The sequence below is a fragment of the Lepidochelys kempii genome, chromosome 3 (genome assembly GCF_965140265.1).
Source record: "Lepidochelys kempii isolate rLepKem1 chromosome 3, rLepKem1.hap2, whole genome shotgun sequence".
NCBI lineage: Eukaryota > Metazoa > Chordata > Testudines > Cheloniidae > Lepidochelys > Lepidochelys kempii.
In genome coordinates this window covers 105,957,945-105,981,032 of record NC_133258.1, presented here as the reverse complement: position 1 = coordinate 105,981,032, position 23,088 = coordinate 105,957,945, and the positions used below count along the sequence as shown (strand labels likewise).

The 23,088-nt window shown below is 38.0% G+C and overlaps 1 protein-coding gene across 14 annotated transcripts in view; it reads left to right on the top strand.

Annotated features, from left to right (window-relative positions):
- REPS1 (RALBP1 associated Eps domain containing 1) overlaps positions 1 to 23,088 on the top strand; it is a 106,899-nt gene that overhangs the window by 43,140 nt on the left and 40,671 nt on the right. For 6 of the 14 annotated variants that reach the window (XM_073337463.1, XM_073337464.1, XM_073337462.1 and 3 more), the window contains exons 4-9: positions 1,580 to 1,733; positions 10,869 to 10,988; positions 13,551 to 13,678; positions 14,204 to 14,366; positions 14,700 to 14,763; positions 15,686 to 15,840. In XM_073337463.1, coding sequence (XP_073193564.1) covers positions 1,580 to 1,733; positions 10,869 to 10,988; positions 13,551 to 13,678; positions 14,204 to 14,366; positions 14,700 to 14,763; positions 15,686 to 15,840 — 784 coding nt within the window. The remainder of the gene's footprint in view (positions 1 to 1,579; positions 1,734 to 10,868; positions 10,989 to 13,550; positions 13,679 to 14,203; positions 14,367 to 14,699; positions 14,764 to 15,685; positions 15,841 to 23,088) is intronic. The other 8 variants (XM_073337470.1, XM_073337467.1, XM_073337468.1 and 5 more) reach the window with 4 other exon arrangements.

The window sequence follows — 23,088 nt, the reverse complement described above, 5'->3', positions numbered from 1 at the left end:
TTATTAAAGGGGAAAAGGCCACATTTGTTGTGAATACAGAAAGAATCGTAGTAAGTTAGTTATAGCTATAATATTCCATTCAATTTCATATTTATTCACACATTCATTCATACACACACAGGTTCTTCAAGGTTATCATAGTTACCAGCCTTAGAGTTGCTCATGCCAAGCCACTGGCCTGGTGGCCTGGACATGAGGAGGGAGCAGGGCCTTGTCAGATGCTCATCTGATGCTCCTGGAAGTTGGTTTGCAGAATCAGACCCCAAAGTTCTCACTTTCTAGAGTCCATTTTTATAGGAATTTCTTCCTATGCCAGTCTATGGGAATTGCTTCATCATGCTGTTGCTGAATCAATCAGCAGATGGCACATTCCTGATGGCTCCGTGCTGCTAGATGTTATCTTGTTCTTTGGTTCTCCCATTCTTGAGGCTGTTGGGTGGATTCCAGTCTGCACTCTGGGGGTCCTCTGGTTATTTCCACTTGACCCCTTCTTCAGCCGATGGACACTGGATTCTTAGGCTGGCACCTCCCTGATCATTCAGTTATCCACACCAAGCATCTATCCACATACATCCTCTGTCTTTGTTTTAATCACAATTGTTAACAAAGCGAGATGAATACAACAGAAGGGCGGGGAGTCTCTGGGTGCTGTTTCTGTTACAGAGTATTGCTTTGAGTCTCTCTCTGTGTGAGTAGTTACAAAGAATTGCTTTGAGAACAGACTCTGTCTTAGAATGTACTAACACAATTAGCAGCTTGCAAGTTTCACACAGAGAGGGAGAGAAACAGTACCAAAAACCAAGAGACCTCTTAATTAGTAATACCCTGGGATTTAAACTATGGGGAATCAAACTCATTTCTTATTTTAATACAGAACTTCTTTAATATGATCCAACACCTGTCCTTGTTCAGTGGGAACTGAGCTGTGAACACATTTGTGTTCTGGGCAGGATAAAACTCTCCTTCAGAAGCATTCTGATGCCATAGCCACTATATGGGTGTGACCAATAGTGAGCTATGTTTTTGATAGTCACACTTTTCTTTTTGTTTAAAAACATTCAGATGCAATTATTTCAAATAAGTTAAATATCGGTAGCCTACTAATTTAAAATTGTATGTTTACCTCTAACTTGCTTTTGAAATGGAAATAACTGCTTGAATATAACCCATTTGGCGTGAGCTAGGTGGGATAGTGGGTTATGCAGTTACTAACCTTTCATCTTTTAACACCTGGGTTTAAATGCAGCTTCTGTCACAAGTGAAAGAGCTTTATGGTCACCTAGTCTTCCATATTCATGTGTTTGCAAAACCAGTGTAATTTGGCCCCATTGTTGTCCGTCAAAAATGTTGAGTCCAGATCATGATGGATTTGCAGATCTGGGTGGCGGAAAAATATATCCAGTGTCAATTATACTGTGCCTAACTCCTGCTGTTCTGTCACTGTTATAAATATTTCCTGTTCCAAAAAAGGAATATTTTAAATCTGCTGAACAGTTTTTAGAAATAATGGTTTTTAGATAGGTTTTTATGATTTTAGTGATATAGTACAAAATTTTTAAAAGTTCCTTTGTTTTATTAGGAGTCCACATCTCCAGTTGTTTCACCACAGCAGTCCCCACCAACCTCTCCACATACATGGAGGAAGCACAACCGCCATCCCAGCGGAGGGAATAATGAACGACCTCTTGCTGGACCTGGGCCTTTTTGGGCTCCATTTAGTGAAGCACAACCAGGTATAAATGTCTTATGTTATCCTTCAAGTGTTGCCTGACGTTGTGGAATTTAAAAAAAAAAAGCTTAAAGTTTAGGTCAGCTTAGATTTACATTTTCACTATGGACAGAATAAGTAGCAGAAAAAGGACAGGAATACAAAGTATCACTCTACACAGTTATCAAGCGCACCTCTGTTGCAGTTCTCTGTTAAATTGGTGCCTGCCAAAACTGCATAATCTGCAGCACGGCTGTGACAGGCTCATCACCTAAGTCTGATGTGGAAAATGCCAAAGATTGTGACAGGAGGGAGAGGATGGAACAGTTGCATGTGTCCCTAAACGAAATATATAGCAGTATAAAACTGATGTTTTCTACTCCTGGGGAAATTCTGCACCAAAAAATTAAAAATTTTGTGGACAATATTTTAAAATTCTACATATTTTATTTGTCAAAATAACACAATATAATAATGCCAGTTTCAGTTACTTTGGTCATTTATTTCAAAATACCTGTCAGCAAGTATGTCTGTAACAATACAGACCAAAAAAATAAAAAAAAATTCAAGAAATGGTTTTTTTGACAAATTGATTCCTTACCAGGCATATTAATGCAGAACTTTGAGTAATTCTTTTAAACTACAGTACAGAAACTTATTTCCTGCACCCTGCAGAAGCAATGAAAATGCTTGGGAGGAGTCGGGGTAACGGAGGAGCTGACTGAGAGGGAAGGAGCCTGGAGGTGAATTTGTAGGATTGTTGAGTGTGGGTGGGACAAGTAAGAAACAGGAATTTGGGGGAGTAGTATTATTAGGGAGTTGGGAAACCTCCCCAGTGCAGACCCAGGCTGACCCCTAGCCTTTCCCATTGAGACAGGTACATCTGCCTCCCATACTCATTTGGCCCTGCAGCCCTCCTCTTCCCCTCCCCCCCCCCCCATTCAGCCCCTGCCTCAAAGCAATCACTAGCTCCTGAGCCTATGCCTCAGTCTGTGGTGTGTCCCCCCCCGACCCCCCCCCGGCCCTTCTGAACCCCAGTCTGTGACACCCCCACCCAGCAGTCCTGTGTGCCCTGCTCTGACTGTCCTGTGCCTCCTCACCTGGCACTGTGAGGAACACAGCCTCCCCCTCCCTCTCTGTTGGCTGGTTGCCCTCTCTTCTGGCACCACAGTAGCCCCTGGTGGGCAAAAGGTGTAATTGCAGCACCTCTCCAGCCGAACTATATTTTGTGAAGGAAAAAAAACATCTGGGGCGAGGAGGGGACATGAATTCTGCATGTGTCCAGTGGTGGAGAATTCCCTCAGGAGTAATGTTCCTGAAACTAGCAGTAATCTTCCCTATCACTGTAAAAATGGAGCTTGAGGGGAAAGCAATGACACTACTATATTGTATGTTTTCAACTATGCTTTTCTTTCTTAGAGTAGGTTAATTAACTTGTCAGATTTTTTTTCAAAACTGAGACCTTAATACTTTGAGTTTTTACTTTCTCTAGCGCTTCTGTGTATATTTAAGATCCATATTCTTAAAGTCTTGTGGTTTGAGTTATGTTATGGTGGACTAATAGTTTGATACTCTGTGTGCTGGTACATCCAGTAGGCCTGTGTTAATTGTTTCTTTTTGAATAGTAACAAAATATCTTGTCTGATCCCAATGTTTCTACAAGTTCCACTTTCTTTTCTCCTCTCCCCTACTGTTCCCAGGTTTTCTACTTACAAGTGAATCCTAATTCAGGTTACACTTCTGCTTTTAGTATTATTTCTTGTTACAATATATTATCTTTTAAATTAGCATTTGGATTATTTTTTATATTTGAATACTTATGATTAGTAAGGTGTATTATAATTGGACTACTGTTTTTCAGTACATCCTTTATTGACCATACTTTGAGGACCAGGGAACTTCTTATGTGAGAATTGTCTGATGGTATTTTCTTGAGCTGTCAAGTCCTGAGAAAAGACAAAAATTTGTTTTTATTTTCAGGGACATATAGAAAGCCTAGATCAGGGGTTGGCAACCTTTCAGAAGTGGTGTGCCGAGTCTTCATTTATTCACTCTGATTTATGGCTTCATGTGCCAGTAATACATTTTAACGTTTTTAGAACATCTCTTTTTCTATAAGTCTTTAATATAGAACTAAACTATTGTATGTAAAGTAAATAAGGTTTTTCAAATGTCTAAGAAGCTTCATTTAAAATTTAAATTAAAATGCAGAGCCCCCCCGACCAGGGGCCAGGACCCGGGCAGTGTGGGCGCCACCGAAAATCAGCTCGCATGCTGCCTTTAGCACGTGTGCCATAGGTTGCCTACCCCTGGTCTAGATCGTATGCAGAGGGTTGTGCCAATTATGTTGTCTCAACAAGTATCCTGCCCTAGTAGTTAGGCATGCTTATAAATTATCTGATATAAAGATCATACAGTTTCTTCATTGTGCACATGTCACACGTTTATTGAGTACCACAGAATAGGTTTAGTCAAACAGTTTTAACAGCCCTAGTTAATTTGCATTTTTAATGGATAAATTGACTTCCCTCTTCACCCCTGCATATAGTAGAATACTTGAGAACCTAGATTCTTACAAGTTCAAATGCAGATGAGCTATTTCTGGTGGCTGTCTTGTAGTTTTCAAAGCCAGTGGATTCCAGGGATTCGTCAGTAACTTGCTCTTTATTCATTTTTCATAACTACAGTAGTTTGCTGCAGAATTCTGTATTAATCAGTCAGTTCTGGCAAAAATATTCCTATTCAGTGCCTATTCAGTGAATGAATTTACTGACTCTAAAATGCTGTCAGAATTTGACCAAAAACTCAACCCTCTTAAATTCTGTTTTTTGTCACTTCCTCCAGATATTTCCTACACTGAAACACTATTTACTGTATTCAAAATTGTTCATTGCAGCAGGATTATATGTATTGCAAATGCTGTCTCCTATCTCTAGTTTCCAGCTAGAATAGGTTTTAATATTCTGTTGTAGCTCATGGCAAACCATGTCCATCCTGATTCACAGTGGAAAGACTTTTCTTAACCCAACTAGCACCTTGGTATGAATCATAGCTGTGCTTTACACACACACAAGGGGGGTGGGGGGGTGAGAGAGAGAGAAGTGGTGATAGTACTCTTATTTAAGTGGGGGTCTAATAGTACAGGCTAGAATGATGGTGTTGGGCGGTGCTCTGCAAAATTCCAAATCCAGCTCTGCCAATGGTCCTAACCTTGGAGATTCCCTTCCTGTTCCAGTCTTGAGTCTCTCTTGAATAATCAGCTAACTGTCAAATTGAGCCACTTTTCTGTTATGTTCCAAAAGTTCCAAGAGGTTTTAAAGATGAGACCACAATATTTTCACTTGTAATCCAGACAGGTGATCCAGGTCTCTCTAGCTATAAATCCAGTGTGTCTCATGCTAGGATTTAGAGAAGATTATCCTGATATTTAGGACTAGTTATTAGGGTTACCTTTTTGCAGGGGACAACTCATTGCCTGTGTCCCCTGTACTACCTTCTCCTCAAGTTCTACATTGAATCCCTCAATGTTTAAGAATATTGAACTTCTCACCCAAGAAAAAAACTTCATCTATTTTAGTTACCCATTTGGCCCCTATTACTATAGTGTCTGAGCACCATATAGTCTTTAGTACATTCATCCTTACAATACCCCATTGAGGCATGGAAAGGCTGTTACCTCTGTTTTACAGATGGGGAGCTGAGAACCAGAGACAGTCTTCCCCAAGGACATTCAGGAAGTATAGTCAGGCAGGGACCTGAACCCAGGTCTCCATAAGGCTAGTACCTTAATCCTTGAACTGTCTTTTCTGCTGGTATTAATCTTCCATTTGTCTTTTCCAGTTTCTAAAGGAATGCCTTAGCCAAGCTTCATGCTTCTTTGATCATTTAATTATTCTGTGTTGGCGGCCAAGTCAAAGCATAGACCCAACTAACATCTGGGTGGTGATGTATGGAAATGGTTCTTACCAAACCTTTTATAAAGTACAGAATATTGTTAGAGTTTGGAAAGCTGAAAGGCTTATTAGCCAAAAGATAGTAGTTTAACTATTTCCTGGTGCTAGTAAACTTGCACCTGTTGGATGCCGATAACCAAAGTGTGTGAATTCTTTGTTTAAATATATTGTCACCTGTGTGTGCATTGAAAAACAAACTCTTTAATTCAGGGGTGTGTTGTCACCTCTCAAGGAATAAAAACTATACTGTTCTCAGTTTTGATATTTTCTATATGCTTTTTTTTGGACCAGTGCCAAAATTGGATTACTAGATCAAGGGGCCAGTGATAATTTTAAGGTCCAGTATTCCTTTTACTGTCAGGATTTGACTAGCATGCCTCATGCTGTTTGGAAGCTGTGGTTACTGTTGACAAAACGGTTACTGTTGCCTAGGCAGAGTGAGAGATGGATCTTACAATCAGATCATTCTGATTATCATCTTGCTGCCTGGTACTTCAGTTAGGACACCATTTTAGTGCGATCTTGTAGTTTGCTAGAAGCGAAGGTTTTTGTGTAGTCGTAGAGGATCTTGGATTTGTGCCCTTTTGTTTAGGATATAAAAAGGCCTGAAAGGTGTGTGCAAGCTTTTATTTTCTTTTTTTACCTTAAATTCAGGAATGTAAAGTCTTTTCTTGGTTTTGCTGGAATAGTTTTTGGAGGCCCATGTGGATTCTTACCCCAATTAAGTGGGAGAGTTTATTCTAACAAAAGTCTATTCTCTTGGGTGTTTCTCAGGAATTTGAATTAAACAGATGCTAACAAAAGTTTTAAATAATCTGAATACAAATTGCTTCCCCTCTCAAACTAAGCTTCAGTTATTGATCTGTCACAAACATACTACTACTCCAGTTCTCCAGAGTTTCCCAGGGAAAAAAACAAAACAAATGCTTGAACTTATTATGAAAGGGAAACAGGTTCTCTGCTCCGTCCACAAAAAAAAAAGTCATGCCTTTATACCTAATCAAGAGAAAAAACAGCACAAACTTTTTTCCTTTTGCATAGCAGTTTAAACTCCAGATCCAGCAGTTAGAAAGTTAGCTGCTAAAAGCTTTTCAGAAATGAAATGATGGTTGAAGTGTCATGGCAGAATAAGGTGGTAATCAAATGACACCATTTTAAGGTCTGTTACTTCATAATATAATAGGGCTAGAAATAGAATCTTTACTAAAACAGTTTTCTTTGGAACTTTATCAATATTCCCAGTTAACCCTGGAGTGTGACTATGTGGGAATGCAGCCCCAAACCACCTCAATTTGTTCTCCATGGTGAAGAGAAGGATTATCTTGTAGTTCAGGAAACCTGCAACCTGAAAATATGGGCAAATTTGGAAGCATTTAACCTTGTGAGTAAAGGGCTTATCCTAGAATCCACCCATATCTCTCTGATCCTGGACTGTTCGCTATACTTGCATGAGCCTGGCAACTGCATTCCCTTATAGTTATTTCAACAGCTAGAAAGAATTGAGTTACAGGCTTCAGTGGCAGACCCCCACAAAGATAAGGGATCCCTTCATGTGTACCCAAAACTTATCCTAAAGTGGTGACAGACTTCTACATCAACCAGTCTCTGTCTTCCTTCCAAACTTTCACTCCCATCCCAGTGAGCCCATCTTCACTCATTGGATGTGAGGAAAGCTCTCTTGATTTTAAGAGAATTATTGAAGGTCTTAGTCCTAACAGATTATTTGTGGCATATGGGGGTGAGAGGAATTAAAGCCCATTCCCCATAAGCAACTGCTCAGGGTGGATTTGATTTAAATCACTAGTCAGGAAGACTCTCTTTAATCATGGATTTTTTCTCCATAAAAGTGCATTCTTGTTGGTTGTTATAACCTTAAGACATATTCTTCACAACTCAGAGATAGATGTAGGTTTCATTTTTAGAAGGTACACACTATACATTTTTAAGTGATTTATTTTGAAAATTTTTCTGATTAGTTTTACAGATATATCAGAAAATGAATAATTGAAACTATAGAAAATTATGGTGATTTTGAAGGTGGATAGTCTTCAGAATCCTGTATGTTGAGAATGGATTCTCATAAACTAAGTCAATGCAGTTATTTATTACCTGTTTTAGCCCACGAAAGCTTATGCTCAAATAAATTTGTTCATCTCTAAGGTGCCACAAGTACTCTCTGTTCTTTTTGCTCATTTAGTATTACTCATTGCATTCACTGATGGTACTACTTTAAAGATGAAATTATAAAAGGAAGATCTGCCTATTACAGCTATTTATTTTTTATCACAACTGCATCTAAAATGATAGTATCATAGAGTAACAATTATATATTTTGCTCAAACATGAGAATTCAAGAATAGTGCGGAAGGGCGACAGGCAGTCCTTAAGAAGGAAGTATGAAATAAAAAAGTTTACCAACCTGAAGATCCTGCATGTTCAGACATGTTCCTTTCATCTTCAATGCAGCTTCCTCCTGAGAAAACACTTCTTATGATGTTGTTTCATTAAGTCAACCAGGCCTTGCATTTCTTTGTTGTACTGCTTGCATTTTGCACGCATGCCTGTCTTACCCTGAGGTAGAGGAACTTCATTAAAATATTCCCAAACTGGGTCTCTTTTACGGCCTGCTGGCATTATAGATTTTCCCTTCTAGTGAGAGAGTGATATGGTAGATCTCAAATCAGTGAAGGCTACATTCAGAAAGACCTCAAGACTTCTGGAATATGCTGCTCAAACAGTTCCACTTTTGTTTCTACTGCCTGTCCCTCCCTTCTCACATTTATCTCCAGACTTCTTTTCCTTGTCCAGATCTGTTCTGCTCCCAACAATCTTCTATTCATTGAACTTTTTGAAACTTTGCACTTTTAGAGAGAGGTAAGGGATTGACACAAATTTGCAGAGGGACAATAATGTTGAGGTCTGTTATTTCTCACCTCTGTATATTTAAAAACATTTTTGGTGTTGTTAAGCTTGTTATCTCTGGAGACAAATCCACAGATTGAGAACTACAAAACTAAGCATCTCTGATGGTATCTTCTAGACTGAGCACTGAGTCCCATTGGGTAGATAGAAATATTAACCTAAATAATCTATACAGAAGCCCCTGGAACCCCATAAGATTGGGTCCTTAATCCATGAACTATTGGACCTCATTTACAAAACTTTTTTTAAACATTACATGAATATATTCTCATAAAATAGAATTAGAATTTATAATCCCTATTCCATGATGAGATATCTTAGAGCTATAATGTATTTTAATTAAAACTATATTTAGATAGGTTTTTCCTCAAAAAAGCATTTTATCAAAAAATCCGATTTAAATAAAAAATCTAATTTTTATTTTTTAAAATCATTGATTTTTATTCACCCTGCTACTGCTGTTTCAGTGACACATTTAAGGACAGATTCCCATAGGAGAAATGTATAGCACAGCCACATGGAGTTCAGTTCATGCTTTTACTAAGCACTGTGCATTAGTCTTATTCTCAGAGTTAGAGGCGAGACTTGAGAGTTCCTTGGCCTTCCATGCATTCCAAGAGGTGTTGCTCTTTACTCTCCCACAAGTGTGCATGCACAGAGGACTTTGAAGGACTGTGCACCAGTGAAGAGATACTTTACTGATAACTTTCTTCAAGAGTCTTCTCAGTAGTTCAGGAGAAGAAGCTGAGGTGGTTAGGGGCTGCACTCAAGCGTCATATGTTGATGTCACTAGGGGCACTTGTCCAGCCCAAATGGACGTGGCTTTGGTAGAGTTTCTGTGAACTCAATACCAGGGAGCTCCAACTCACGTGTGCAGGAACAGAGGTGATTCTCGAAAAGTTAAAAGTTAAATAACCTTTATTCACTTGTTCACAGACTTCCCCTACTCCTCCCCAAAAATCCATATACCAACAATAGTGAATGGAAAAGTAACTAGAAGCACAAAACAAGATTGTACTACCTAAAAAGAAAACAATTCTGCTGATACCTTAAGATTACTTAAAAGATGTAGTAATTAATTTGGTGCTACCAGGTTTTTCCCCTAGGGAATTCTAGTGCCACAATTCAAATTGAATATGTAACTGTTTACTGTTTCAGGTGAAACGAGAGTTTTGGAAGTATATGGCAAGTATACTATGACTAGGCTTGGAAGCATAGTTTTCAGTAAAAATCTGATAAATGTGAGTAATTGTCCATTTTTCTCTTCACCTCAAAACCTGTGAAGAATTCAGTCTTAATTGAAATTCAGGAATAAAAGTTAAAGCATATGATGAAGGGTAAAACTTTCATAAGTGACTTAGGAGCCAGAATTTTCAGGAGCCAGTGATTTTCAGAAATCACTTAGGGGCTTAGTCCACTTGAAAGTCAGTGGGACTTTGTCAGTTAGGCACTTCTACAGGGAACATTTTCAGATAAATAGTACATTTTTTTGCTGTTTACTTCATCTGGCAGTCAATAAAATGTAAGACTTAATTTCTCAATTTATCCTCTTTGGTAGTAGCTAAACTTTGAATAACCAGATGTTTGATAGTATAAAATCATGTTTTAAATACAGTATTTAATTCTTTATTAGTTATCAGCAAAAAAAAATCATATGCATTTAGTTTATCAGTATAAGCCAGGCTCTGGCTGACTGTAATATGTAACACTTTGATCCATCTGTTCACATAAAAGAACTCATCTATAATAAGTTGCTAAACTTATATTGAAATAAAAGAATAACAGTCCATATCTTTTGAGGATTTATGTTTCCTGTTTAGTATATTAAAAAAAAAAGACAGGATAAAAATAGAGTACTGGCACTTTTGAAAAAACCAACTACCTGTTCAAATTTATAAAATAAAAACAGAATCCTTCCAAGCCTACCCATGCAAAAGCAATTATTGCAATTAATTTTTTGATACTATAATCCTGCACAGATGGTATAGAAATGCTGAACCATTATTCTGACAGGAATAGAAATACTACAAGTGATAGTCTGATGATCACCACAGAATCAGTTTTAGTGTCATTGTGTGAAATTGAAGCTTGTAAAAACTCATCATGAAGGAAACTGTCTTCTCATTAGCAGATGGCCGACAATGCACAGCAAAAGCAAAGCAAGCAGCCAAGGTTTAGTAAACATAATACAGGAGCAGTAGAAGTAGGAAGACATTAACTTAAGATGTCCAGGAACCGTAATTCATATAAGCCTTCCATTGACTTTAGCGACTTTTTTGTTTCAGGTCTGCAGGATCTAAGAGGTAAGCCAGTAGTTGAGGGGGAGGTGACAAGTTCTCTCAGACCTCCATACCCAGTAAGACTAACTTGGAAAGTTCAACTATCCCTCATCCACCATAGTCAAAGTAGGCATCCCTGGCAGACCAACTAAACTAAACCTTGTTTGGTTAAGTTATGTAAAAACTGTCTGTACTATAGTATTTTCAATACATGTTTTTGAATGTATTTTGCATTTGCAGGTATTGTACATCTTTAAAGCTGCTCTTGTAATTCTGCTTCTGTTCAGGCAGGTGAATCCTGCCCTGCAGCTGAACTTCATGTTCAGGATGGGGACTAGGCTCTGCCTCTGTCCAGAACTTTGTCCAGCTGCAGACCTGAGAGAACTTACAGGAATGGGAGCAATTTCAGATTCCACCTATTCCCCCAGTCGTGCTGTAACCACTGCTCAAAGGATCTGAGATGAGATGAAGAGCTGAGTGAAGATTTGGCTCACTATCTGTGGGGCCCACCACAGGCACAGAAACAGGAAGAGAAGTTCTTCTGAGATGCATTAGTTGAGCTGCTCCTACTTAATTTTTTGGCTAATTAGGCTAGCTGCTAAGGAAGAGTATGGAAGCATAGAGCAATTTGAGATCACTACCCCCTTTACTCTCAGCACTGTTGGATTAAACACTACTCTAGCTCACTGGCATACAAGGAATGGGTCTGAGGAAGTAGTTGTGTACACAAGAGAACTAAAACAATAGTTCCAGCTAGGAATCCCAAGCACAGGTTAATGTTTAGGGTGTGGATTGTAGCACCTTTTGCCTACTAATATAGCTAAAACTATTAATTACAATGATAGCTAGAAGAAACTAAGTAATCTAACATCTCCCCCTATATTAGACTTCCCCTATTTACAAGTGGGAGAAAGCTCTCCGGAAACAAATCTAAGTAATATCCTGTATTTTTTCTTGCAATGTATGTAAAGTATAATAGACCCCGACAATGTACTATGCACACTAGCAGATAGAGTAACAGGTAAAAGTTTTCTGTACAGTTTGTTTTTCTGAGTAGTTTTTTTTCTGAAAAAAGTGACTTAATATTCTCTAATCAAGTCTCCAGCCTAAAGGGTAACTTCATCACACTTAATCTTAATACATATAAACATGGAGTAATTCTGGAATTACATATAAATAGTCCCAGTCACAATTTTTTCTTAACATTTTAGTTATGTCTCATTACCTTGTTTTTTTTTTGAGGTTTTGCCTATTCTGTTCACTAACAATGATGTGTTCTCTATCCATAATCTCCATGAACCTGGATTTGTTGATAATACTCAAATTCTGTGAAAGAACTGCTTATATATACAAAGTTCTCTCATGGTAACTTACTTATGGACACCCATCCTAAGAACAGCTTAATTGTTCTTGCTGCATAAATTTGGCTCCAAGTTGAAGAGTTAACAGACTATAATGTGGTGAATGTTTTCTCCTTTCTTCGGATGTGCAGTGTAGGCTTCATGATCGTATCATGAGAGTCAAATAGTAAGTTATGAACCCACTTCTTGCATCTTTAGCACTGGATGCATGAGGTAGAAATGTGCTTGTGAGAATTTAACATAACCTCAATATTGCATTTGGTTGTACAAAAGCACTGTACAACCTTCATTCTGTTTAAAATCTTCAAGGGAGCCAATTTCACAACTGCTCCTTGGTCTTCCAGGAGTTTAATATTTTCTACTTGATGTAGGAAACAGACCTGAGTCTTGTGATTCTTGCAAATTTTTAAAATTTTCCTGATTATCCTGTTCCTTCCCAAGACTTCCTTCATTTTTTTTATTGAATCACAACTTTGGAGGAGCTTGAGACTTTTATACCCCTGGCATTGGGTGACTCAGATGCCAAAAAAAAAAAGCTGCTATAGATATTTAAACATCAGTATAATTAAGTTATTAAAGCACTGAACATCCAACACTACATAATCAAAATAAGTTCACTGAACAGAACACATTTATGAAAAACAAGTCTGTACGGCTTTTGGTAAGCCTCTCAACCACCATGTTACATAATTTTACGGACTTGAGATTCGAGTATTGTTGAGTAAGTGTCACACTACCTTAGCAACAGAGTTAAGTTATTAAATTATAGTTATCAAGAAAACGGATGCTCAAAAAAAAGAGCTGTTGCTGGAATTACAAATCAAAACATTAAGAAGGAAAAAAATAGAAATAGCACAAGATATCTGAATTGCAGGAATGCCATATGACAACTTTAAATAAATGAATTAGTTTCTTTGCCTCTCAGTACAATGTTTGGTTTCTCTTCTCAGTTCTCTTTGAAGGGAAAAATATGAAGAAGTTTCATTTTAATTATTCTTGATATAGCACCTGTTCACAACCCAGATCTTTTTCTAAAATTTATAAATACCAGTGACAGTAAGCAATCCCATCCTTTTTCTTTACTGTGTATATTTAAAGGAGTATTGTTCAGTATAAAATACTAATATTACAATAAGGCATTGGAGAATAGCCTTTGAATTTTTTTCACATTACTACAGTCTGGTTTCTGATTGTCTTCACAATTTTAATGTGCTTTTCTAGGTAGCACATTTATTTCGGTTTTCCATGGACTTCATCCAGCTAAAGTTTTCTTAAATTTTCCTCAGGTTGTTATATTTTGAAAGGGAACTGTTTCTTCTGCTTTCAGGCTCATCTACTACTGGTGATCCCATATGGTCTGGCCATTCCCCGCCACCACATCAAGAAAACTGGGTCAGTTTTGCAGATACCCCACCAACCAGTACTCTTTTAGCCATGCATCCTGCTTCTGTCCAGGTGTGACATTTTATTGGTATTCATTTGATTTGCTTCATTCAAATTAATGTTGCAATCATCTTTTTCATACTTTCACTGCAGACTCATACTGTGGACCCAAATTTACTATGTTGTGGAGTTCAGAAATCTGTTCTATGCTTATTTACCCAACAGATACTTCTGTATCATTGCGTTGTTAAGTATTATACCTTTTTAATCTAGTAAAGTTTTTCAAAATTAAAAATTTGCTAACATTTGAAAAGCCAAATTTAAAAGTAACTGAGAATATTTGTACTTTGCTTTCTCTGCATACACTCCATACTTTTTTGTTGCTTACATAATTGCAATCACTTCTACACCATTTAATGTGCAGAAATATTTCCTATAGCTTGATAGTCCCAAATATGCAATTTGCTGACAGCTTCCTGCAACACTTAAACTTCTACAAGAAATAACTAAACTTTGAAGGCAAGTAGTCTAGAGACAATGGCAGTCCATGTGATTGTTTTAGACAGATAATACTGAGGAAAAAATGTTTCATTGCAGGACCAGACAACAGTACGAACTGTAGCATCAGCTACAACTGCAAATGAAATTCGTAGGCAATCGAGTAGTTATGATGATCCCTGGAAAATAACTGATGAACAAAGGCAGTATTATGTAAATCAGTTTAAAACCATTCAACCTGATCTAAACGGCTTTATTCCAGGTGAGTTCTTTAAACACAGAAGTTACTATAGGTATAGCAATTTTGTATTCTCAAAGACAGCGTGCTGGTGGACGTGGATTTATATATCATTTTGTCAAGTCCTACGTTTACTGAATTATTGGTACAGTACAGCTCCACTGTGATTAAAAAAACTGAAGCTTTGAAACTAATTTGTCTTTATAATAGGTCAGCTTTGCTAGTCTTACTCTTCTAATTAGCACTATTCCCTTAGACCCTTTGCTAAATTGTTTAATTGTTTTTACCATAAACTTTAAGAGCCTTAGAATGGTAAGCTTGCAATAAATATTAAGCATTATTGTTTTAATATTTCAGGGTCTGCAGCTAAAGAATTTTTTACCAAATCAAAACTACCTATTCTTGAGCTTTCTCACATTTGGTAAGTGTGAAGTGTCAAAGTTTGGGGTAGCTATTTTTGAGAACTGCACTATTTCATATTAGGGTTGTCTGACAATCAGTCAGCACCTTTCATCTTCCTTCCTAGAAAGTGTCGCCTGCACAAAATGCCAGTGCTATTCTAGTGTCAATCCTGTTCCCATTTAAGCCAATATTACATTTTCCACTGACTTCAGTGGGATCAGGACTGGGCCCCTACTTAACAGGGAGCTAGAGTCCACAATGTCAGGTACTTCACACAACCAAAGTGTGTTGAAATTGCACGGAAAAAGATGCATTTTTGTCATGCGTATTTCATTTAGTCACACATGCTTCTGGGTAAGTTTGTTAAAGTCCCACAATGACTTAAACAAAAAGCTTACTCTTCATTTCAGTGTAGAAAGAGTGCTACAATGCCAGACATGATCATTCAATAACTCGTCCTCCGCAGATTTGGTCTCCTTCATTAGCTGTTCAGATAACTTACATTTTGGATTCTAATTTAAATAAGATTGTTCCCTCATTAAATAAAAGTATGCAAAGTATCAAACTGTAATATCTACATGCTGAAAAACTGCTGTATTATCTGCCACTAATTTAATTTTTGCAGATAGTGCTGAGCAGAACCATCAGTGCTTAAAAATGCAGAAAATAAGGATAGTAAACTAAAGACTTAGAATGTAATATTAAATGAGTTTAAACCCAGTCGTTAATTTTAGAACCCGTCATTAATGAAGACTCATCTCTGTCATTAAAGAACACTCAAAATGCATAGCACTGTAGGTCCTAAGTATTAACACGGGAAATGGAATTATATAAAATACACATCTAACAGTCTTTCAGATAAGGCAACAAAAGAATATAATCTGAAAATAAAATGGTTTAGAGAGGAATTTGATTTTATTTATAGTAAGTTTTCCTTTTAGGGAACTGTCTGATTTTGATAAAGATGGCGCATTGACACTGGATGAGTTCTGTGCTGCTTTTCATCTGGTAGTTGCTAGGAAGAATGGCTATGACTTACCTGAAAAACTACCTGAAAGTTTAATGCCCAAACTGATTGATTTGGAAGACACAACAGGTAAGATGTGTGTTGCTAAAGAACCTTCATTGTATGTCCAGATGACAATCCAGTTAAGGTTACAACCAAATAGCTGATATTTGCAGAATTGCAAATAAACTTAGAAGTTTTAATTTATTTTATGATGGTACGTGAAGTGATCCACTATCCTGAGTCATGTAATACGTGAGGGTAAAACTTTCAAAAGTGTTTGCTTGACTTGAGAGGTTTTAATGCTTAGTACTTAAATGCCAAAGTCACTTTTGAAAATAGAACTTAGGCTCCTAAGTCATATAAATGCTGGTGAAAATGTTACATACAGCCATTGTTACCTATGGGAGAAGAAGGATGGCATTGTTGTTAAAGCACAGGAGATCTGAATACTATTCCTAGCTCTGCCACAGACTTCTGTGACTTTGGATAAGCCAGTTAATCTTTCTGTGCCTGTTTCCCTACCTGTAGAATGGACTACTTACCTGACAAGGATGTGATGCGTCCTGTTCATTAATATTTGTAAACCACTTTGATTTTCTTGAATGGAAAATGCAAACTACCATTTCCTGTAAATGATATATATAGAAGTAAATTGTTTTGTGCTCATCTTTTGCTTCTTCACAGTGCATAAAGAAGCCCTGAAATTTATATTAAAATTTTACTTCAGAAATACCAAACTTGCTTTGAATGTTAAATCTTTTCTTTTTTTGCGCTGGAGGACTTACAATAATTGGCATTAAAATTAAGTAATACTTAACACACTGAATACATATTTAATACAAAAAAATTTCATATGTCTCAAAATGCTTACTAAGGTGGGAAAATATTAGCCTCATTTTACAGATGAGGAAACTGAGGTGTGCAGAGCCTATGGAAGGGCAGAGAATGGAAACCATTCTGTGCCCTCTCCGTTGGACCATGCTGTTTTTTGCTGTAGAAAGGCCAAGGAAATTAGAATGGGAGCTTCCTTGGTCCTTTATATGAAGATGCTGAGTAACTGAAGCTTGAACAGCTATTCGCTATGACAGTTGTAAGGTATTACCAGAAAGTTAGTTAAATTTGGAGGAAGTGGTTTTCAGGTGTCACTTCCTTGTTACTGGTGACTTTTATCAGCCTAGTTTACCAGTCATTGATAGCCTTCTAGGGGAAAAAATTAGACAAGATTTAGCAATCAATAGAAACCAGTTGGGCCATGACACACGTCATAAAGAGGCAAAAAGGATACAAACTGGATTTGTATTTCCTCTTACTTCACTTTTAAGGACAGTAGCAAATTAGTACTACTACTAAATCTTAAATCTTAGTCATTTGACCCAAAAAAATCAGGTGATTTTGTTTTGTTTTTTGTTTTTTTAAAATCAGTAGGAACACAACTTTTTTTTCCTTCTGCTATGGGTGTGCATGGTATGGTGACCACTGAATAGGGATATCTATTTTTAGTGGTCATTCTTCAGTGTTTTCCTCTCATGAGCTGAAGTATTTGCCAATCTTTGCTAAAATGATTTAGATATTTGATATAGGTAACTCTAAAAGTCAGTCAGACACTCTTCTTCTCTCTACTTCGAAAGTATGAATTTCACTTCTGGCTTTCAGTTGTGCACCAAGTTTCTACTTAAGTGCAATAGCTATCTTTCCTTTTACGTTAACTTCAAAAATTTAGGGGCATTCTTCCAAGGCTTAATTTACTAATGCCCACTTCTAAAGACAGAAGCTGTATTTGAACCTCCAAGTTTGAATCTGAAACTTTCATTTAATCTTTTTCACATATGAAGCAGTTTAAGAGCATTGAACATTGATTTGGGTTGTCTGCACCTAGACAGTTGTACTGCTTTAACTAAGTGGAGCTGCTCCCCGAAGTGTGGAATCTTTTACATCAGTATAAAGGTGCTTTTTACTGGTATACCTACTCTCATATGGGAAGAATAACCATTCTAGTGTAAGTAATCTTTATGCCTGTATAAATTCATCTGCCCTAAGGCTTTTACCTGTATTACTGTTGTAGTAGTAGTAGTGATAATAATCAACTCTAACCAAAATAGTTGTACTTTGAAGTGTAGACCAGACCTTAAACCAGAAAGTTTTGCAGCTGGCTGCAGCTTCATCTAAAATTTGAAAATTTCCTGGTCAAAAATGCTACAATGAGCTCTATATATGAGGTGTGAAGTGGCCTTCCAAATCATGGGAAAGCTTTTCCAAAATAAAAATCAAGATGGCACTGATCTCCATTATGAAAATGACAACTCTTGTGACATTGCTGTGGGACCCTAGCATGGTAGATAGTCTCTGACCCGCTCCATTAATCCTGGCTGTGCTTGTGAAGGCCTCGTGTCTTGCTTCATGTAGGCAACTCTAGAATATTCTTAGAGCTCACTTGCTATTTTATTTAAACGGGTTGACTTGAGTGCGCTCACAGTAAAATGTTCAGTCTTTAGTGAATTAAGATCTTTTCTTTGAGTAGGATTAAGGGCTTTAGCAAAAGTTACTGGTGGAACTAAATTGTTGTAGCTACACCAGTGCAAGCCCCTAGTTATAGATGCATTTAAACCTGTTAGTCCTCGTTTATATCGATTTAGGTTAAGCTAATACATCTAGTTTAGTTGGCAGATCAAATTACATGGATTCAACTTTTCTACTGCAGACCAGCCTAAAGACACGAATAAATTGAGCTTCTGTAATGCTTGTGTGAAAGCCACACTGCAATAAAACTTGCTTCCAACAGCATTCACAAAAATGTAAGAATTTTTTTTTTCAAATTCAATTTATAGTATTTGAGCATATCTTGCCATGTGTACTTTGGGCTGGGCAAAATGGGATGCAGCTTTTCTCCGATAATAAGCTTTCTGGGCAAAGGAGAGTCTTCTACTCTGTACAGAGCATCAACCAAAGTGGAACCCTGATTTTGATTGAGGCCTCTAGTTGCTGCCAAAATATGACACCTAATGGATTGTGAAAATTATTTTAAGAGCAGAATTATTTGAGTAACATCACTGGCTTTTCCCTCTTGTATCAAATTCACGTTTCTCATCCTCTGTTTCAAGGATCTGAAAAATGACACCCTTACCTCTCTGTCCTTTCCTTAACGGATTTTTCCTTTGTCTCCCATGCTGCTGTGCTCTATGCTTGGAACTTGCTGTCCACTCTTACATGTTTTTGGGCAAATTCCTCCTCTAAACACTGCATAACCATATACTTTTTGTGATCAGAAAGTATGTAACAAATCATATTTAAACTGCTACCTTCAATTCTTGGATTAAACCATTGCCGGATCATGCAGTGTACTATTTAAACAGTGCTTCTACCTTAAACTAGATTGTAGTGTCTCTGGGACAGAGATGACTTTCTTGTCTGTTACTGCATGATGAATTGCAAAAGCTAGTGGAAGAAGATAATCAAATGTCAAGTAAAAGTAAGCTTTTCATGTACTACTACATTTATAGAAAAAATACTGTCTACAATATCTTGGGGCCACTTAGAATTTCACACAAATCATAGTCCTAGAGTTTAAGGCCAGAAAGGACAACCAGATCATCTAAATAGAGGCTGCAGATGTATGTAACAATCCTATAGTATCTTATTCTACATTGCTGTCCTCCAATGTGTTGAATTTGAATGGGGTCACATCAGCAGTTTTCTCCACATACACATCAAAAGCTGGAGGATAACTGTTTGCATTACAGTAGCTCTAAGGAGCTCAGTCAGGGTCAGGACCACACTGTGCAAAGGGCTGTGCCAGTATTTAAGACTTTGCCCTAAATAATTTAGAAAGTGTCACAGAGCGAAAACAAACAGGAGGAAAGGAAGATGTGAATTAAAAATATCGGAGCATCTGGTCAGACGAGTTGTATGTACACTTAGCATGTTTGAAGTCTCATGCTGTTTATAAGTAAATTATATCAGTATTCTTGTTGACTGGTGGCTTGGATGACATTTTATGGTCTGTTGGCACTGAAATGTGCAGTAATTCACATTTCAATTCCTGTTATGTGAGTAACATTTTTAATATCTTCCACTATCACCTGAGTATAGAGCCTTAAACCATTCACGTAATTCAGAAGTAGTTCCATTATTTTTTTTTTTCTTGTAAATTTGCATTCGGGCCAGGTTACTGCAGTAATGCCATTTCCTTAAAAGAAAAACAAGCTAAATCTGTTCCTTTCTTGGATGACTGTCAAGGTATACCTGTTTGGAAGTAGCAGTTGCCTTACTTATAGCTTACGGATCTGTGGAGACCTGAGGAATGGGTGCTTTTCAGACTTAATTTCTCACTATTTTACAGTGTCAAGTTAGAAAGTGGTAAACTTACAGTACTTTCTAGCTTATTAAACTAAACCCTTGCTCCTGGACCATATTTTGTAGAAAGCCTACCTAATCCTTCAGTCTACCTGTAGGAATAATAATACCTATTATTATCATCATCATCACAACACCAACTGAACCAAAATTCTTTTATTAAATCTAAAGGCCGAATGGTCTTTATACAGCTGCTGCAAATGTGCCTTAAATGCCTAAGCAATCATCATAGTTGGTCATTTACAGACCCGTTTCCTTCAAAATGACTGTTAAGGCTTTGGGGAGGCAGGTGGTAGTTATCACCGCCTGACCTCCCGTTAGATAATTTGTTTGACTACTATGAGTACTATTGGGTGGGACTGTACAGAGTTATACTTGCATAACTTTTCATTATCAAACCGAGCATCTTCCTTTCCCTTCTCACCTAATGTTGTTTCCAGTACCTCTGCTAACCCTGATTGTTCAGTTCTCTTTGAGCTTTGCAGTGTTCTCAGAGTTTGTAATTTTTAATTTCACATATTTCCACATCTAGCACTTTATACTTTAACTTCAGTATGTCATTTTGTGCTACTGTAGCCTACCAGGCTTCACTGGCGACAAGGTGTTGGGAACATACATCCTCGGTCTTCTCATTCAGCTTATTAGCTGCTTTGCTTCTATGGCTTCACTGAGCTGATTCTTATTTTTTCTACATTCATTCCTCAAGGTGGTATACTTTGCCTGCAGAACTGTAGCTGCCAAATACAATTCCTGAAAGCCCGCTGCCTTCAAACTGTGCCTTGTTTGCTTTGTGATTATTTAAGAAAGCTGCAGTTAGTTTTTTTCCCCATAACTTCCCATGGGGTTCTCCTAGTCAATATTTCCATGCAGTCAATGGACCTCTGCTGTACTTTGCCAAAAATGGATATGCATAGGTACTTAATATACCCTCCATTTCCTTTCTTTTCCTGAACTTCCCTGTAAAAGACCCTTATAGTGGCCCTAGAGGATAGGATGCTGTCCCTTCTGTCCAAGGGTCTGGAGCAACCAAAATTATGTCAGTGGGATCCTGGACAAGCCCCCAAAGGGAGGGGGAGTGGTGGTAGTGGTGATGTTTGTTCATTTTTACATACATGGTATCACCACGATACCATTCAACCATAAATTTCTTTATTAAATCTAAAGGCCTAATGGTCTTTATACGGGTGCTCAAAATAGACCTTAAATGTCTGTCTGATCGTCATACCCATATACTAACATGCTCTCATAAGTAAGACTATGATATAATGATGAGTATTTTTAATAAAAGTCAGGAACAGGTCATGGGCAAAAAACAAAATCACAGCCCCATGACTTTTACTAAAAATACTCATGATTGAATCTGAGGTCGGGGGAACACTGGGTGGAAACCAGAGGCCCACTGCTAATGAAGAACCGCAGGGGGCCCACCTCTGCTTAGGTCCCTGCTGAAGGGGGATTTCCAGGGGACCTGTCACCACTCTGGGATCCATGGGGGGAGGTAGAGGTGGCCAGAGGCAATGGGTGGAGAGCTAGAGGAAGCAGCAAGGGCCAAGGGCACCAAAATACAACTGTACGTTATTTTTATTATTGTCTGCAAACAAAAAAACACACAACCACCCTACATAAATAAAACAATGATTTGGACATGTATATATGCATATTTTTGTTTTTCCTGAAGTTAATTAAGTATTTTAGGAAAATTGGTCAGTGCAGCTACCAGGAAGAATTGGTGGCCCCACACAGAGGCCATCAAAAAAATTCTTGGGAGAATCCCTGACCTAGGGTCAGAATTCTTACACCACTTTTCCAGGTATTAAAAGCCCCAGCTTCTGACCAGATCTCCTTCTGCAAGACATAGTGTTCTGTCTTTCAGTGGTCATCTGTTGCATTAAAATCAGCTAAATCTGCAGCAAATAAAAAATAATCTTTTAAGTCATAATACCCACCCTGTCTGGGTTGCAAAATTACCTATATTTGATATCAAGTATTGTATTTACTTTGCCTCAGTAATAACTCTTTTATACAAAACTTCTGAACACAAACCTTTTAATGATCTTTTTTCCCTAAAATACTCTTAAGGTAACACTTGCATGGTTCAAACTTCTGTATAAAAATCTTCAAGCAAGCAAAGGGAGCAGAAAATCCCAATATTGGCAATATTTGGGAATTTGTCTTGTGACAAATCTTGTGATATAGGGGGTTTTTAAAGCACCAGCTCCTGGAGTTGGGTGATTGCGTTTTTTAAATGAAAGCAGAGATTGTGTTTTTAGCCCATGTGATTTGTATTATATAGAACAGGGGTGGACAAACCTTTTGGCCTGAGGGCCACATCGGGGTTCCGAAAGGGCTGGGTAGGGCAAGCTGTGCTTCCCCAAACAGCCCGGCCTCCGACCCCTCTCACTTCCCGCCCCCTGACTGCCCCTCTCAGAACTCCCAACCCATCCAATGCCCCCTACTCCTTGTCCCCTGACTGCCCTGACCCCCATCCACACCCCTGCCCCCGGACTCCCACACCTGTCCAACCCCCGCTGTTCCCCATCCCCTGACCACCCCCCTCCCCAAACCTCTGCCCCATCCAACCGCCCCTTCTGTTTTAAGTCAACCTAACTTAAGTAGATTTAATTTTGTAATGGAGACGTGCCCTAAGATTACATTACCCTGCTGCTGCTTTTTACTAGTCTTTCCTCTTTACTGCTAATTTCCTTGGTAGTACCTCTAAAATAAGCTCTGGAAATGTGTGCAGATTTTAGAGTACTTTGAAGTATTGGCTCTTAAACCAAAATATTTGCTATTAGGGCAAAATTCCAGAAGGAGCTATTGCAGAATTCAGACAGAGCAACACATTCTCAGAAAGCTTCTGAGAGCAGGACTCAAACTTTCATTGTATGGGTACTCTGCAGTTCAGTAACCATAGTATGTCACATGGAACACCCACTTATTCTGACATCAGGTTGCCTGTAAATACTCTGGTCTGCAACATAGCCT